Source organism: Ursus arctos, unplaced genomic scaffold (genome assembly GCF_023065955.2).
Source record: "Ursus arctos isolate Adak ecotype North America unplaced genomic scaffold, UrsArc2.0 scaffold_24, whole genome shotgun sequence".
Lineage (NCBI taxonomy): Eukaryota > Metazoa > Chordata > Mammalia > Carnivora > Ursidae > Ursus > Ursus arctos.
The window spans coordinates 16,793,965-16,813,620 of NW_026622919.1; the positions used below are offsets into that span (position 1 = coordinate 16,793,965).

The following is a 19,656-nucleotide window of genomic DNA, read 5'->3' on the forward strand; positions in this document are numbered from 1 at the left end:
TGCCTATAGGATGAAAATATGCAATCTTCAGTTATTCACCTTAAAATAATTTTTTCTCTTCTAAGTATGAATATTCAGAATGAATCATATTAAAGAATCATTTAAAGAGGAGTAATTTTCTTGTGTTGTGAGAAACACACCTAGAGCTGGAGTGAGGCAGATACAGTTGACCTTTGAAGAACACAGGGGTTAGGGACATTGACAATGGAAATTCCAGTTAGAATTTTTGACTCCCCCAAATCTTAGCTACTAATAGTCTGTTACCAGAAGCCTTACTGAGAAATGGTTGAATAACACTTATTTTGTATGCTGTATTCTTAACAGTGAATTAAGCTAGAGAAAAAAATGTTAAGAAAATCATATGGGAGGCACCTGGCTGGCTCAGTTGGTAGAACGTGTGACTCTAGATCTTGGGGTTGTGAGTTTGAGCCCCACGTTGGGCATAGAGTTTACTTGATTAAAAATATATATATATATGTTAATATATATATATATATATATAAAGAAAATCATAAAGAAGAGAAAATACATTTATAATACTGTAATGTATTTATCAAAAAAAAGCTTCATAGAAGTAGAGTTCAAACCCATGTAGTTCAAGGGGTCAACTGTAATGTTAGATTTTGGTAATCAGAAAGAATTGTGGGCTGGGATGTTTGCAGGTATGTGAAGCTCTTAAAACTGTGTCTGATTCATAATGAAACTCCCCAAACACATTAGCTTTTTTTTTTTTTTTAAGATTTTATTTATTTATTTGACAGAGGGAGAGGCAACACAAGCAGGGGAGTGGGAGAGGGAGAAGCAGGCTTCCCGCTGAGCAGGGAGCCCAATGCGGGGCTGGATCCCAGTGTACTGGGATCATGAACTGAGCCAAAGGCAGACACTTAACGACTGAGCCACGCAGGCGCCCCTTAGCTTTTATTATTAACACTCCTCCCTCACCACTACCAAATGGATAGTCTGTTGTCTCAACACCATTATTGAATAGTTTCCCCCACTGATTCTCAATCTTGTATATTAAGTTCTCATGTATATTTAATCCTATTTCTCTGTTAGTAGTTCTTTTTTTTTTTTTAAGATTTTATTATTTATTTATTTATTTGACAGAGAGAGAGACAGCCAGCGAGAGAGGGAACACAAGCAGGGGGAGTAGGAGAGGAAGAAGCAGCCTCCCAGCAGAGGAGCCTGATGCAGGGCTCAATCCCAGAACTCTGGGATCACTCCCTGAGCTGAAGGCAGACGCTTTAGCGACTTGAGCCACCCAGGCGCCCCTCTCTGTTGGTAGTTCTACTCCATGAACCGTTTGTTTTTGTACCAGTACCATCTTGTTTTAATTATTGTATATACATGTTTTGATGTCTAGTAGGGCCAGTTGCCCTCATTCTTGCTAAAAGTTTTCTTGACTAACAAATTAAGAAAATTCCCTCCCATTTCCTCTACTGTATTTTACTTGGCAGTTCCTTTACTGTATTGAATTTATGAATGACCCGTTGGGATTCTGCTTATAATTACATTACATTTATAGGTTAATTTGGAGTTCATGATTCCCTTACAATATTGAGTCATTGCATACAATAACATCATATTTCTCTACATTTATATGGATATTCTCTTATGTATTTCCATTGATTTTCTTTATGAGGGTCTTATGCATTTTGCTAAACTTTTTTCTAGTACTTTAAACATTTTTTGTTTCTGTTGTACTTGGAACCTGTTGTCTATTTCTTATTTATAGCAGTTTTTGATTATATGTATTTATCTGCTTAGATAGGCATTAATTTTCTTCAACTTTGTAGATATATTTCTCCAAAAATTTTAAAATTCAACCAACACTTATTGAGTCCCTATCATGTGCTAGATATTCTTCCAGGTACTTCTCCAAATTCTTAAATAATTTATTTTAAGGCATTGACGAACTTCCCCAGATTAATGCAGCCTTGGAGAGGAAATTGTTTCCAGTGCCAAGGACTCAGTTAACTGACTGTGATTTAGTGCTGTACTGTCATTGGTTAACCTGCCCAATATAAATAAATTTTAACTCTTTGTATGATTATCAAGTGGTTCTGTGTCTCAGACCATATTTTATTTTTATTTATTTATTTTTTAAAATGATTTTATTTATAAAGAGACTGAGAGAAGGAACACAAACAGGGGGAGTGGAAGAGGGAGAAGGAGGCTTCCTGCAGAGCAGGGAGCCCTTCGTGGGGCTTGATCCCAGGACCCTGGGATCATGACCTGAGCCGAAGGCAGACACTTAATGACTGAGCCACCCAGGTGCCCCTCAAACCATATTTTATAGCTTCTTACTGAGTTTGCTAGACGTGCTTTTTCTTTATTTACAAAAATCCTTGTCACACCATTATCAAAAGAAAATTAGATTTAACCAACATGATTTAATTATGAAGAAAAGACACACACAAAGGATGAGTCAGTGTCTTGTATGTCATGCGTAATGACAATGACCTTTATTAAGCATGTCCTTTGAGTTATTTCCTAATGTGTGTGGTCATAACTATCTATACAGAAGCAGACAGAGATCTAAAATGAAATGCCATCAATCAACTTTAAAGATTTATTTATTTGAGAGAGAGGGCGGGGGGGGGGGGGAGAGGGAGAGGGAGAGAGAGAATCTCAAGTAGACTCACTGCTGAGCGTGGAGCCTGACGTGGGGCTCAATCTCATGAACTGGGACCATGACCTAAGCCAAAATCAAGAGTTGGATGTTTAACTGACTGAGCCACTCAGGCACTCCACCGTCAATTAACTTTAAAACAAAAATTTTAATTTGGTAAAATTGGAAAATGCACAAAAAAAGATGAAAAAAAATCATCTGTAGTTCCATTATCCAGTTACAATTGTTTTTTACATTTTGGTGTGTTTCCATTTAGTTGATTTGCTATTCTTTTAAAAAATCAAACTGTAAAGTAAAACTTATGTGTATTTTTTCATATTCCTGTGATATAAACCCCTCAATATATTGTGATATTTAATTAAGTGGATATGTTGTAGTTTACATAGCCTTTACTTGGAAATAGTATTTTTAGGTTGCTTCTAATTCATCACTGTTAAAATAATGCTATAGAGGACAATTTTGTACATAGAAGTTTTCCATATTTAAAATTATTTCCCTGGGTGCCTGGCTGGCTTAGTCAGAAGAGGGAGTGACTCTTGATCTTGAGGTTGTGAGTCTGAGCCCCATATTGGGTGGGGAGATTACTTAAAATAAATAAACTTAAAAAGAAAAATTATTTCCGTAAGACAAAGGTTATTTATTGTAAAAGTAATTTTAGAATTGTGAAAAGTGAAAGTGTTTCCCTTATGCCTTCTTGTTTCTCCTCAGAAGTAAATACTGCTATTTTAGTGTGTATCTTGTTTATTTAAAAAAAAAAGGTTACCCTACACACTGTTTTGTAACTTAAGAAACATTTAGCACTATATAGTGGACATTTGCCCTTGTCAGCAACACACAGAGGTACCTTGACCTTGAAATGGCTGCATAGTTGGGATTCTTTTAGCCACACCCCTATTAATGGCATTTATTTAGGTTTAGGTGTCTGTGATTTTTTTTTTTTTTGCTATTACTGAGTATCTTTAGGATAGTTATAATAATAGCTAAGATTCATTGAGTATTTACTCCGCATCAGTAAATGAGGATTATCTCATTTAATTCTCATTGTTGTGTATGTGTGGGTGGGTGTGCCTTTCTTCCTACTATTTTCTCACTTTTCTGTCCCTGCCCATAGGGAGGGTAGAACTTTAGCTCAAACTTCCTTGCCTCTTAAGGGAAGAATTATTACAGGGAAAAAAATCCTTACTTATTCTTCTCAGGAGGAAGAATTACCAATCTGACTGTCAGTATGGGACATTTGTGCCAGAAGAAGTTGTAGGTTTTATCCTTCCACGTTGACTTCCTGTGCCCAGGACTGGCCAGTATGGGCAGTACCCTTGGACTGGCCTTTTAGAGGTAGATCTGACCATTCTTTTAGTTCTGTATGTTTCCTGCGTCTGGGATGAGGACTGGTTGGGGAGTGAACGGAGGCTGTTCTGCAGACCAAATTGTCTCTGTCTACCAGGTAGGAATGTGGATGTATCAAGGTCTAGGTCTTTGTTATATAGAGATAAGGGCCCCATTTTGAACTTGTACTGAAACTCTGTTTTCTAGTTTTAGCATTTATCCTATCTTTGCAATGGAAATTATTAGACTGTACAGCCATTGAAAAATCAGAGCATAATCTTTCAACTTTATTGAGTTATAACCTATATACAGTAAAAGGCAATCAGGATGTAAAACACTTATCAGGCGCCTGGGTGGCTCAGTTGGTTACGTGTTTGCTTTTAGCTCGAGTCATGATCCCAGGGTCCTGGGATTGAGCCCTGCATTGGGCTCCCTCCTCAGGTGGGGAGTTTGCTTTTCCCTCTCCCTCTGTCCCTTCCCCGTGCTCCCGCTCACTGTCTCAAATAAATAAATTCATTTGAGATAGAGGGAACGAGAGACTGAGCACACAAGCAGGGCCAGGGGAGTGGAAGAGGGAGAAGCAGGCTCCCCACCAAGCAGGGAGCCCGATGTGGGGCTTGATCCCAGAACCCTGAGATCATGACCCGAGTGGAAGGAAGATGCTTAACCAACTGAGCCACCCAGGCGCCCCTGAGTAAATAAAATCTTAAAGAACCATATAAAACACTTCTGTCATGTCAAAAAGTTACTTCATGCTTCTTTACTGTCCTTTTCACTCAGGCAAGCACTGACTGATCTTTTCGTTGCTGTTGCTCTAGATTACTTTTGCCTCTTCTAGAACTTCATCTGAATATGAGGTGAAATTTACATAATATCCAGTGATTTGCATTTGGCTTCTTTTACTCATTATTATGTTTTTGAAGTTTACTCATGTTGTTGCATGTATCCATGGTTTCTTTTTAAGTGCTGGGTAGTATTCCATCGTATGGCAGTACCACAATTTGTTTTTCCATTCATGTGTTGGTAGGCACTTGTGTGTCTTTCCGATTTTTGGCTATAATGAATAAAGCTTCTGTGAACATTTGTGTACAAGTGTGGCTATATGTTTTCATTTCTCTTGAATAAAAAGCTAGGCCAACTTGCTGGGTCACATTAACTTTATAAGAAACTGTATTACGTCTTTGCCAGTATTTAATGTTGTCAGCCTTTTACATTTTTCTTTGGGGTCCCTCCCCCCAAAAAAAGACCAAAATTGGAACTTGCTTTTTTTCTTTTTCAGGATAAATCTGTAAAGGAATTTTAAGGCCCTAAGGGATGTCAGGAGGTTCATTTATTTGAATAGTTATTGGTCTGAAATGAATAAGGTAGAAGTATCCCTACAGGCTCTTTGAGAGATAACTTTAAGACTAACTTATTTCTACTCCACCACTTATAGGCTCATGTGACTTCAAATTTTAACAGAAATTATTACCTGAGTTTATAGCATGGAGTGATCTCAGAGGCCTGAAGACAGATATCACTGATGGGCTTTCTCACATAATCCTAGACTAGCCCTGTCCAGTGGAAATTTCCACAGTGATAGCTACTAGCCACATGTGGCACTTGAAAGGTGGCTAGTGCAACTGAATGGAATTTTTTATTTTAATTTTAATAGCCATCTCTGTCTAGTGGTTACTTTATTGAACAACGCAGTTCTAAAATGTTATTTTTCAGCAAAGCTCGTCTGACAAGAAATAATGGAGTGAGACTTGTCAGCGGAGCTGGCTCTGGGCAAGTTCATGTTATCCGTCCTACTTCCCTTTCCTGTGGGGGATTTGGGTGTCTCTAGAGAGATGTAACCAAGCCTCAAGCACCGCAGAGGAAAAGCACGAGGATTCATGAGTGTTGCAGTTAGCTAGGGTAGGGGCAGTTATTTGGCAAGGAGCTCTTCTAGTTAGGTACTGCACTCTGTTTTTTTCTATTTATTTTTCCCTATTAAATTCTTTGGTAAGTGACAAAGCATATATTTAATTAATCCAGTTCTTAAAGTAGACCTTTGGATGGAATTATGCTATTTGAATTCAAAAACTGTATAATGTTGCCCAAAGGAGACCTAGTTAAATCCTTCCAATTTTTTTTTTTTTTGATGAAGAGAAGCAAATTCTCTTTCTGCACTTTAATAAAGGCTTTTTTTTTTTTTTAAAGATTTTATTTATTTATTTGACAGAGAGACAGCCAGCAAGAGAGGGAACACAAGCAAGGGGAGTGGGAGAGGAAGAAGCAGGCTCCCAGCAGAGGAACCTGATGTGGGGCTCGATCCCAGGACTCTGGGATCACGCCCTGAGCTGCAGGAAGATGCTTAACGACTGAGCCACCCAGGTGCCCCTAATAAAGGCTTTCAAGTAATGATATAATTGCCTCTGCTAAAGTTTCAATTAAAGATTTGTTGAGATTTTTATTCTTTTGAGTAGCAATGAGTTAATAATTTTTTACATTTCAAGTTATTAGTGAAAACATTTTACAGCCTTTAGATGGTTAAATGTTCTAGTAACTCAGATAACTGAACTTATAAAATTGCCTATCAGTGTGGTATTTTCATTTCATATTAGCTGCATGGCTGTAGTGGCTGAGTTTTTATTATTGTTTCCTAGAGGCAAGTTCAATGTTAGAAAAATTGTGGAATTTTCCGTTGGCATTACTGTGGTGGGTAAACAGCTACTATTTATAGGAATTTATATTTTGATGAGAAAATGAGATACCCTGCTTGGCTTATCATAAAAACACAGATGCTTCTAGATTCCACTAGGAAGGCCTTTTGCTCACAGCATCTGTTTTGGTTGGCTAGCCAGATGACTTCTACAGAGTTTTTTACTTTTTTTTGAAGGACACTACCTCTTTGGCAATTTTTTTTTTTGATGGATGTAGAAAAGTATTATAAATAATATCCTGTATCAGACAGACTGGAAGCCGACCCCCCCATCACTGCCTCTAGTTATTTGTGCCTCTGTGTAATCCCCTCATATACTTGAGTATATGGGACAAGCAGCTTGCTTCTACCCAATAGATTATGGCAAAGGCAGTGCAATGTCATTTCCATAATTACATCATGTTACATAACACTCCAGCTTGCTAGGGGACTCAATGTACTGACTCTCCTTGATGGCTTGATGAACTAAGTGACTATATTAGGAATGCCATGTAGCAAAGAATTGAGAATATTCTCCAAAAACTGAGGGTGTTTTACAGCAAGAAGCCTGGACATTCAATCTCACAATAGCAATGGAATAAATTCTGCCAATAATCCCTGTGATCATTGAAGCAAGCCTCCAGATGAGAGTGCAGTCCAGCAGACTTCTTGATTATGGCCTTACGAGATTTTAGACAACCCAGATGAGCCATGCCTAGGCTCCTGAGCAACAGAAACTAAGATAATAAATGTGAGGACACTGCCTCTTTGACAACTAAACAAGTTTATAAATGAAAAGGTTAACTTAGGGGTGCCTGGGTGGCTCAGGTGGTTAAGTGTCTGCCTTTGGCTCAGGTCATGATCTCTGGGTCTTGAGATCGAACTTTGCGTCGGGGCTTCCAGCTCAGAGGGGAGTCTGCTTCTCCCTCTCCCTCTGCCTCTCCTCCTGCTCATGCTCTCTCTCTTTCTGTGTCTCTCTGTCTCAAATGAATAAATAAAATCTTAAAAAATAAAAGGTTAATTGAGCATCTTGTACATTTTTTATTACTTTGGCTATATCAGTTCTGTGTAATTTTGAACTATTAGATAAATTAAATTATGTCACTTCATACCACTTCCTAAGTAACCTTGAAATGTCCTTTGTGTACATGTCCTTTGAACAGTTTATTCTGCAGTTAGATTTATATTGATCCATAAGTTCATTTATTCAGCAGATGTTTGATGAGCATTCACTGTGTACCAAGCTCTGTACTAGTCCTGGGGAACCACACATGTAAGCAAGATATAGTTGAGTTCTTGAGAAGCTTACTGTCTTTTATGCCATGCACACATGTAAACAGACAATAAAAATAGGTGCTTTCATTTGAACTTTATCGTATCAGTTTAGTGGGGAGGGAAAGGTCTAGAAAGGTCTTCTAGAAAAAGTAATGTCTGAGCTGAGAATTGTTGAAATGAGTAGGAGTTGGCTAGGCAAGAGGCTCAGCATTAGTGGAGAGAGAAGAATGTACAAGGAAGAAGCTTATAGATGAGAGAGACCTGAGGATGGGTAGGAAACTAGAAAAGTTTGATAAACTTTTGTTAGATGGCTAGTCAGACTGACCATGGGCAAAAAACCATCTCATTCATAAAGCAAACTTTTGATCTAGACTTTATTCATCTCATGTTCTAAATAAGTGATTTCCAAACATTTTATGAATCCCATAAGTAAAACATGTTTTGGTCCTGTATCTCCAATATGTATACATATGTACTTACAAGTGACATACTAGTAGCTTATATACATAGTAAAACATATACAAAAAGAGTTAAAAAGGAACTAAAGATGTAAAACATATTCTCTATTTTATTAAAAAATACGAGCAAAGTGCTACTTCATTATTCTTTAAAATCTTGGCCTAATATTTTATGATATACCTTTTTAGAGGTCTGTTTTCTAAATGCAGTTAATTTTGATGCTTGGATTATCTGCAAATCCTTCTGGTGCACATAGCCTGCTTTAGGGACCATTGCTCTAAACAACTGGGATGACTGTATTTTAGTTAAAAACAAAGCAAAAAGTAATATATTTTGCTTTATACATTTGTATTTGGAAGGCAAATTTAAGAAGAATCAGCTTTGGCTTGAGATGTAAAGAATGAGTACTTTAGTCATAAACTACATGTCATGACTACAAGGGTCATATTTCACTAACTAGGAAACCCTAGAGAATGGTAGAAGGGTTATTGGTTAAGTATGTTATATGAAGGAATGTTTTGCTAGTAGCTGTTGATCAAAAAGATTAATTGCTGCTTTGAAAAAATATATACCCTCCAGTTATCTTTGTTGGGAGGTATTTGGATGATGGTCTTTCTTAATCCTTAGGAGATGTGGCTCATGCCACTTGGGGTCTCTTATAAAAATATTTGTTCATGATACACTTTATTAAACTTACTGAATTTACTTCATTGCATTTGAATCAGTCAAAATTCTTTTCTTCAGAAAAGATGGAAAACCAAATAAGCTTGAGTGAAAAAAAGAATTTATTGGTTCATAACCAGTGTTCAGTATTCATCTCAAGGGCTTTAACTTGGTTAGTTAACTTGGTCAGATCTGTATTTCAAGGTCTCTGTTTGTCTGTGTCTCTGTTACCTTGGCTTTCTCTGTGATAGTTTCACTCTTGTAGAGCAGTGAAACCTCCATGCAGTGGTGAGGCCAGGGAAAGTGTCCTTCTCCTGGCATATGCCTGTATAAAATTCCACGGATGAAATAGAATCTGTAGTTGCACATGTGCTGTGATTGGCAGGCCCACGGAAACATATGGAATGGGGAAGGAACAGTTTCCCAAAGGAAGGGTTTGCTGTTACCACAGAGGAAGGAATGCAGGGAGTCAAAAACAATAGGTAATTACTACAGGTGATGAGGAATAGAGGACAGGAGGCATAAACTATTCTTTAAGGTTATGAAAGATGACTTAGGGGCGTCTGGGTGGCTCAGTTGGTTGGGCGTCTGCCTTCAGCTCAGGTCATGGTCTCAGAGTCCTGGGATTGAGCCCCATGTCTGACTCCCTGCTCAGCGGGGAGCCTGCTTCTCCCTCTCCCTCTGCCTGCTGCTCCCCCTGCTTGTGCTCTCTCTCTCTTGAATAAATAAATTTTTAAAAAATATTTAAGAGATGACTTAATTTTATTTTCTTAATCATTGATTTTTATAGAGTATGCAAGCTGCAAGATGTCCTACAGATGAATTATCTTTAACCAACTGTGCAGTTGTGAATGAAAAGGATTTCCAGCCTGGCCAGTGAGTATCTAACTTTGTTTTCTCCTAACCTGCCAAGTGGTGTTTTAGAAACTTCTAGAGAGCCCTTATTTTTTAGGAAACTTGAGAATAATTTTTTAATTCCTCCTGCTGAGTTGGAAAATGGAAGAGGTGGGAGTGTTGTGTATTTTAGTCTATACTATATTAAACTTTGATTAATATGTTTTAAAAATCATACATAGCTTTTTATATATAATCTTTATTTTTATCAACTTTCTTAGCAGAACTAAACATACTGGTTATTAAATCATATATAGCATAGTCATTAGGATTTTGGCTCTGCAGTCAGATTGTCTGAGTTTGGATTCTGGCTCTGCCAGTTACAGACTGGATGACCATGGATAAGCTTTATCTACCGTCTCTGTGCCTCTGTGTCCTAATCTGTGAAATGGGGATGATGATGATATCTTCCTCAGGGTAGTTGGGCAGATTGACTTACAGAAATAAAGCATTTAGAACAGTGCCTTGCACATGAATAAGCCCTCAATAAATGTTAGCTATTTTGATAATTATTACTATGATAATCCAAGAGACGTGAAAATTGGAAGATGCACAACAAAGTATAAGTATTTACTTATTTACTTATAAGTATTCTTTTGTTGTCTTTTATTTTAACCAATTCATATCACCTACTGCCAAAATTTCTAAAAACCCCACTACCAAGTTCAGTGCCACCTATATGCTTCTGAGGCAGGTAGAGGTAAGGAGATAAAGGAGCCCACCAGAAGGCAGACTAGGGAAATAAGGAACAATAAGGCAGAATTTTAACTGAGGCTTTAAAAAAAAAAAAGCTATCTGTAAAATCCAGGAGTTTTACAAAGTTAGAATCGCCAACTGTTTGTAGTTTTCAGCTTCAGGGTAAGGGGCTGCACTACATGATTGCTGTAATATTGTTTCTTATCCTAAAAACTCTTTGATGCTAAGTTGAACACAGAACTTTCTGTTTATAAACTGGGGTATAGATAATCAGTGTGAGAATTTGTTTATGGAATTCTTATATTTGTCAGATGTTCACTGTACTCATGATGGAGTTACTTGAAATGTAGCAGATGTAAGGAACTTGTGTTCTAGTGGCAGAAAGATGTGTATAGAAACATCAACCGTTAATATTTCAAAAGTCATAACATTTTAAAAGATGATATTCTAAAAAGATTTTATTTATTTATTTGAGAGAGCGAGCTAGTGAGAGAGAGAGAGCACTAGCGGGGGGAGGAGCAGAGGGAGAGGGAGAAGCAGACTCCCCGCTGAGCAGGGAGCCCAACTTGGGGCTTGCTCCCAGGATCCCAGGATCATGATCTGAGCTGAAGGAAGATGCTTAACTGACTGAGCCCTCCAGGTGCCCCTCTAAAAGGTGATTTTAAAACAGATAGCGCTGTTGCAAAATAGAGTTTGAAGGTTTCATCACACACACAGTCCTTGGCAATTTCTTGTTGTAGTAGGTTATCATGAGATGACTATATTTTATCTATATATGGGTAACTTTTGAGCAGAATGAATTAGCACAAAATGCTTTGAAATAATAAATATTGATATCTATATGATATCACAAAATACATTTTGTGACATTTTTTTGTGACAATTTTTTATTTTTACCATCTTTTTAATTTTGTAGGTTGCAACTGTTTCAACTATTGTGAGAACCTACAGAGATTTAATGACTAGTCCTAAAACTAACTTTTTTTGGACTGTTATATCCTCGTCCTTCTGTCTTTGGTTCTCCTCCCTTTATTCTGTTGAGGGTGTGAAATAATTCCCAGAAGAGGAAACTCATCTAATTTTTACTTAATATCAAGGACTCTAAATCATTGTCTTTAGTTTTATGTAAACTGGAAATATAATAGTGTTGATATTTTGACTGGTATGTACTCTCTTGAACTTGATCCTGAGTCTCCTTGATGTGTGCTTGGCCCAAGGTTATTCCTGGAAAGCATTTTGCATTCCTAACCTAGTTTTAAGAAATGAAATTTGTGGTTCTGTTCCTTCAGGACTGTCAGACTCTCTGCCATGTTTCCACCTGGTACTCATCAAGCATCAGTTGTCGGAAATGAACACATGCAGTGGAATTGATGTTTTTTATTTCCTTTGACATGGAGCATTAACTACGTTTCTGTCTTTTAGGCATGTGATCGTGAGGACCTCTCCCAACCACAGGTACACATTTACATTGAGGACCCATCCATCCGTGGTTCCAGGGAGCATTGCATTCAGCTTACCTCAGGTAACTCAGATGCTGATTTATTCTCTTCCATTCTTGAAAGTCCTAGAAAAATCAATTCATTTAAAGCAAGCATCATCCTGGAACTGTATTGATTCATATGGAAGAAAAACGTCTAGGTATTTATATGAGGAACTTAAAGATACATTCTTTTCTTTCTTAAAGGGGGTTGGGGTAGAGGGAGAAGGAGAGAGAGAATCTTAAGTAGGCTCCATGCCCAGTGCGGAGCCTGACACAGGGGCTTAATCTCACAACCCTGATATCCTGACCTGAGCTGAGATCAAGAGTTGAATGCTTAACTGACTGAACCACCCAGGTGCCCCTAAAGATACATTCTTTTTTTTTTTTTTTAAGATTTTATTCATTTTTTTGAGAGACATAGAGAGAGTGAACACTCGCATGCATGAGCAGTAGGGAGGGATAGAGGGAGAAGGAGAAGCAGGCTCCCTGCTGAGCAGGGAGCCCAATTCGGGGCTCGATCCCAGGACCCTGAGATCATAACCCGAGCTGAAGGCAGATGCTTAACCAACCAAGCCACCGAGGCACCCCTAAAGAGACATTCTTAATTGCCAGTTTTACTGTGTTTGCCTTTTTATTGCCTTGATTTTTTTCCCCTAATTTAAAAAAATTCGGTGGTTATATCAGTTAGCTATCAGATAAAGTCTCAAGTTATTTTAATGTTAACTCATAGGGTAACAGAAAATATATAAAAATAACATTTATAGGGACGCCTGGGTGGCTCAGTCAGTTGAGCGTCTGCCTTCAGCTCAGGTCATGATCCCGGGGTCCTGGGATCGAACCCCACTTTGGGCTCCCTGCTCCACGAGAGTCTGCTTCTCCCTCTCCCTCTGCCTGCTGCTTTCCCTGCTTGTGCTCTCTCTCTCTCTGTCCAGTAAAAAAATAAAATATTAAAAAAAAATTATAAAATTGACATCACATAGTAGTGATTTTTAAAGTGCAATGATGTCACGCTAATGAATATGATATGAGTAGTTACTATCTCAAATTATGATGTAACTTGCTGGGCTTCCTAAAGAGCGGAAGGATTATGATTACATATATAATTGTTGGTGGATTCTGTGGCAGGAAAACTGCCTTGCACTGTTGCAGGCACTTAATACATAATTGAGGAGCATTGCAATATTAGTCTGTATCCTTTTCTCCCTTATCTTACTTGTGCTGCTGATCCCACAGTCCTCAGCAATGTAATGCAACCCCTACCTTCTAGTATGCTAATAAGCATTGATTCATTCCCCTGGAGGTTGAAGGAAAGAGATCAAACACTCTTTAGGGATCTATTAAAGGTCTCTTGAAGCCCTCAAAAATTATGGGAGATCTTTACTCACAATTCCCCTTTTCTGTATTTGGATGCCTCTTGATTATCAGGACTACTTTTCACATTTGTTTTTACACATCACATGTTTGGGATATTTTAGAGTTTGTCAACTTTTGCAGAGCTGGGATTCTGGTGGCCAGAAAAGGGGCTTCTAATTATTTCTTCTTGTCTCTCTGCTTTAAAAAAAAAAAAATCCATAATATTTACAATAGGCCAAGTGCTATTCTAAGTATACTTGTATATATTAGCTCATTTAATTCTCAGAACAACCCCATATGATAGATACTATTACTTTCATCCTTTGAGTCTGTCTTTGGGATTGAAGTATAGAACCTGTTTGTGGCTGCTTTTTGACTCAAAGTCTGGACTTACCACCATGCTGCTAAATTTCTCATTGGCTGGAAGTGAGATGGGATATTACAGAAGGGGGCATGAAGGGCGGAGAGGAGGGTGAAGCAACTGTGATAAGAGAGCTAGAGGGGAAAGCAGGTGTTGCACATACTCACAATGCAGCCTCTTCACCATCCACCCCCAAATCCGCACTGGTTGATGAGTAGACAAAATGTGGATTTTCAGCCAAAAATTATTTTTCTCACTGTTCTTTGAAGTGTTATCAGGAATGACTAATTTTGAATCCATACCAAGCCAGTCCTAAATTCCTGCCTAAGCACAATCTGGCCTGCCTCTGTATATTCTTGCCATTGTAACCAGTCTGGACCTGGGAGAAGCTAAAGTCTAGTTGCAAAAGCCCGAATATTCTTTGGCTAGTACAAAGAGTCATCAGGACCATCTAATGATTAGAATGGCTGCTTGGTTTTCAGACTAGATTAGCTGACCAGCTTTAATTTAGTTTTCATGATTTGAACATCTTTCTTGTTGAGATATTATAACAAACAGTATAAGTAACCATAGTACATTTAGAACACCGAAATATTTTCTGATACTATGAAGGCCTTCAGGAGCAGTATAGTGTGCAAAGGAGCATGCTACTCTGTGATACCAGTTTTATTGTACAAGGGCAAGCTTTTTTTTTTTTTAAAGATTTTATTTATTTATTTGACAGAGAGAGAGACAGCCAGCGAGAGAGGGAACACAAGCAGGGAGAGTGGGAGAGGAAGAAGCAGGCTCCTAGCGGAGGAGCCTGATGTGGGGCTCGATCCCAGAACGCTGGGATCACTCCCTGAGCCGAAGGCAGACACTTAACTACTGTGCCACCCAGGCGCCCCCAAGGGCAAGCTTTGTATATTTCAGATAGATGGTCAGATATGAACTATAGCATATAAATATGTTTCCTAGGGCTCCTGTAACAAAGTACCACAGAGTGGGTGGCTTAAATTTATTCTCTTGCAGTTTGGGAGTCTAGAAGTCTGAAATCAAGGTGTCAGCAGAGCCATGCTCTGTCTGAAGGCCTTAGAGAAAAATCTGTTCCATGCTTAGCTTCTGGTGTTGCCAACAACGCTTGATGTTCCTTGACTGGTAGATGTGTCACTTCAGTCTCTGCCAGCATCATCACATGACTTTCTCCCCATGTGTCTATCTTTTCTCTCTCTCTCTCTCTCTCTCTTTTTTTCTTTTTTTAAGATTTTATTTATTTATTTGATAGAGCGAGAGAGCACAAGCAGGGGGAACAGCAGAAGGAGAGGGAGAAGCAGCAGGCTCCCCACTGAGCAGAAATCCTGACACGGGGCTTCATCCCAGAACCCTGGGGCCATGACCTGAGCCGAAGGCAGACGCTCAACCATCTGAGCCACCCAGGCGCCCCTATCTCTTCTTATAAGAACACCGGGTCATATTGGCTTACGCCTACCCTAATTTGATAATGACCTCATCTTACCTTGATTGCATATGCAAAGACCGTATTTCCAGATATGGTTGTATTCCCATATGCCAGGGGCTAAGACTTCAACATGTCTTTTTGTGGATCATAGTTCAACACACAACACTAAACCACGTTTTGATCTTTGAATGTGTACTGAAATTCATAGATACTCCTTTTTACCTCATTTTTCTAATTTTGATTGATTTGGTTTTAAGTGTCTAATTTTTTTCTTTTATTTTACAGCGAAAATGGGCCGGACTTTCTATTGGGCAGGAAATAGAAGGTAGGTGTATTTTTTAGCTACCTGATATAGATTTTCTTTATGATTTTTCTCGTGGTTGTGGGTATCTGTAAAATTTTCTATTAGTGGTTGTCAGGCCATTAAACATTGATCCTGTTTATGTTACTGGTTAAATATATGATAATGGAAAAGTAAGTAGTTATGGAACTTACCGCTTGACTTACTACTCTGCCTGAAAATTGCAGTCTAATGGGGGAAAGAATATCCACTTATTCGTGGCTCACAGAATGTGTACAGGGTAAATAAGTGCACAAATATTACCATTGGGAGCTCTGTGTGAAAGTGCTAAGATAGAACAGGAGTGGATGAGTTGATTGGAGACTGGAAAATCAGCCAGAGAAATCTTTTTAGGCACTGGAGTTTTGAGCATGATTATGAAGTAGGGGGAAAGCATTACATAGTAGAGATAAGGAAGGAAGGCTCTTAAGATGAGTCAATAGTATCAATAAAAGGCATTCATATGGGAGCAAGCAAATCGTAGGCAGTGCTCAGGAAGTATGTTTGCCTGATTGAAAGGATTTGCCTGAACGAGTTCTATTAAGTGATGAGAGTATGCAGTTAGCGGAGGGCCTAAAAGTACATACTGGAAATTTTGGATTTTATTCAAACGCAGTTGAGAACTCCTGAGGATTTCTGAATGAGCCCGTCAAAATCCTAACTTTAAAAAAGATTCTGATGTCAGGGTGGAGGATAGTGAGGAAAGGGGAGAATTCAGGAGTCAAGGAAAATAGCTTGGAGATAGTTTGACTTGCCTAGAATTAAGTTGAATAGGACTTTCTGAAATTATGGCTATGATAATTTTTTTTTTACAGTCTGAGGTATGTTGAGGGCGCCTTGGTGGTGGCACAGTTGGTTAAGCATCCGACTCGGTTTTGGCTCCGGTCGTGATCTCTGGGTCACGAGATTGAGCCGCACCTTGGGTTCTGCTCTCAGCTTGGAGTTTGCTTGAGATTCTCTCTCCCTTTGCCCCTCCCACTTGGGCGCTCCCTCTCTCTCTCTCAAATAAATATATTTTAAAGACTTTATTTATTCATTTGAGAGACAGAGAGAGAGAAAGAGCGAGTGCATAAGCCAGGAGAGACAGAGGGAGAGGGAGAAGCGGGCTCCCCGCCGAGCAGGGAGCCAATGAGGGGCTCAATCCCAGGACCCTGGGAATACAACCCGAGCTGAAGGCAGACGCCTAACCGACTGAGCCACCCAGGTGCCCCTCAAATAAATAAATCTTGAAAGTTTAAGCTATGTTGAAGAAGATAATTGGTATTAGTTGGTGATTCCATTTTATTGTATACTGAGTTATGTTTTCTTCTGTGTTTGTTTGGAAAGATAAATCAGATTTAAGTTAAGGAAAGGATGGCAGTATTTAAGCAAATGGTATACTTTTAACAATTTTTATTTTAAAGATTTATTTGTTTATTTTAGAGAGAAAGCATGTGAATGCATGTAAGCAGGGGAACGGCAGAAGGAGAGGGAGAGAGAAAATCCTCAAGAAGACTCCCCACTGAGTGGGGAGCCTGATATGGGGCTCGATCTCATGACTCTGAGATCATGACCTGAGGCAAAACCAAGTGTCCAATGCTTAACCAACTGAGCCACCAGGCTAACCAAATGGTGTAGTTTTTTTTTAATGAAGTATGTATCAAGTCATCGTAGTTCATTGGGGAAGGGAGTAGAAAGCAATTTATGACTTCAGGAGGAAAAAAGGACTAAGCTACATGTGGATTATAAACTAATGAGCTAATAAGCAAAAATTGGCATTATCTCTTAGGCACTGTGGCAAATTGAGAAAATGGGGTATGAATCTTCTTGTCAGATAGTTTCATGTCAACTTCATGGGTATGGCAGGAGAAGGAAAGAAGCAAGTATAATTAAGTCAGCTTTTTTTCTGCTTGCTTTTCTTTTTAAAAAATGTTTTAAAGATTTATTTATTTATTTGAGAGAGAGTATGTGTGCATGAGTTGGGGGAGAGGCAGAGGGAGAGAATCTTCAAGCAGACTCCCCTGTGAGCTTGGAGCCCAACCCGGGCTCAGTGCCATGACCCTGAGATCATGACCCGAGCTGAAATCAAGAGTCAGACGCTCAACTGACAGAGCCACCCAGGCGCCCCTTTCTGCTTGCTTTTAAAACCTAAAAATTTCATATTTATGAAAAGTTTGCAAAAATAATAGAATCGCTATATACTACTTTTACCCAGATTTACCAATTATCATATTTTTAAAATTCATTCTTTTTCTCTCTACACACATGCCTGCATACACGCTTTTTTTTCCTGAACCATTTGATATTAAGTTGCAGAAAGCATTCCTCTCTACATCTGATACTTTAGTGTGTAATTCCTGAGAACAAAGATGCACTCTTACAGTAATTGAATTCAGGAAATGAAACATTAATATAATTAAACATTGAAACTTTAATCTGTAGTCCATAATTCAGTTTTGATAATTGTCCAGTTATTTCCTTTACAGCCTTTTCCCCCTTCAGTGTAGGATCCAGTTCAGGACCGTGTATTTGTACTTAGCTGCCATTTCTCTAATCTTCAGCTTTTTTGTTTTCCTTTGATGATGGTGATATTTTTGAAGAAAACGTAAAATGGGGTAGTTGTTTGGTCAAAGGGTACAAAGTTTCAGTTATGTAAGATGAATAAGTTCTGGAGAGCAAACATACAGCGTGGTGTGACTATTGTTAACAATACTGCATTGTATACCTAAACTTTGAGAAGAGGGTAGATCTCAAACATTTTCATCTCACACGTGCACACACACACACACACACACACAGAAAGAATGTGCACTGAGAAGGAGGTATATTCTCTGTTGTCAGGGTGTAGTGTTTGTTACATATACGGAAGCTCTGCTTTACTGATTATGCCGTTTGGATCTTCTATATTCTTACTTATTGGTGGTTACTTACCCTGTCTTGCACTGAGAGAGTGGTGTGTTAAAATCTTAGTGTTTTTCTATTTTTCCTTGCATCTCCTGTAGTTTCTATTTTACATAGTAGTTTCTGTGTTATTTGGTATGTAGATATTCATAACTGTTATCTTTTTAATGTGAATTGTGGCTACTAGCATCATAAAGTGTCCTCCTTTATCTAATTTAATGTGCTGTAAATTATACTTCGCTGTCAGGATCAAAACCTTGCTTTCTTATTGTTTTTAATTTGCTCACTGTATCTTTGCCCATCTCTTTACTTTTAGCCTTTCTTTTTTTTTTTTTTTTTAATGATTTTTTATTATATTATGTTAGTCACCATACAGTACATCCCCGGTTTCCGAGGTAAGGCTCAATGATTCATTAGTTGTGTATAACACCCAGTGCACCATGCAATACGTGCCCTCCTTACTACCCATCACCGGTCTATCCCATTCCCCCACCCCCCTCCCCTCTGTAGCCCTCAGTTTGTTTCTCATAGTCCATAGTCTCTCATGTTTCATTCCCCCTTCTGATTACCCCCCCTTTCTTTATCCCTTTCTTCCCCTACCGATCATCCTAGTTCTTATGTTCCATAGATGAGAGAAATCATATGATAGTTGTCTTTCTCTGCTTGACTTATTTCACTTAGCATTATCTCCTCCAGTGCTGTCCATGTTGTAGCAAATGTTGAGAACTCATTCTTTCTGATTGCTGAGTAATATTCCATTGTATATATGGACCACAACTTCTTAATCCAGTCATCTGTTGCAGGGCATCTCGGCTCCTTCCACGATTTAGCTATTGTGGACATTGCTGCTATGAACATTGGGGTGCATATGGCCCTTTTCTTCACTACGTCTGTATCTTTGGGGTAAACACCCAGTAGTGCAATGGCTGGATCATAGGATAGCTCAATTTTTAACTTTTTAAGGGACCTCCACACTGTTTTCCAGAGTGGCTGTACCAATTTGCATTCCCACCAACAATGTAGGAGGGATCCCCTTTCTCCACATCCTCTCCAACAATTGTTGTTTCTTGCCTTGTCTATTTTTGCCATTCTAACTGGCGTAAGGTGGTATCTCAGTGTGGTTTTGATTTGAATTTCCTTGATGGCTAATGATTTTGAACATTTTTTCATGTGTCTGTTAGCCATTTGTATGTCTTC

The 19,656-nt window shown here is 38.6% G+C and overlaps 1 protein-coding gene across 1 annotated transcript in view; it reads left to right on the forward strand.

Annotated features, from left to right (window-relative positions):
- NSF (N-ethylmaleimide sensitive factor, vesicle fusing ATPase) overlaps window positions 1–19,656 on the forward strand; it is a 147,794-nt gene that overhangs the window by 14,201 nt on the left and 113,937 nt on the right. Inside the window, exons 2-4 of the mRNA XM_026512581.4 lie at window positions 9,808–9,893; window positions 12,030–12,129; window positions 15,525–15,564. Coding sequence (XP_026368366.1) covers window positions 9,808–9,893; window positions 12,030–12,129; window positions 15,525–15,564 — 226 coding nt within the window. The remainder of the gene's footprint in view (window positions 1–9,807; window positions 9,894–12,029; window positions 12,130–15,524; window positions 15,565–19,656) is intronic.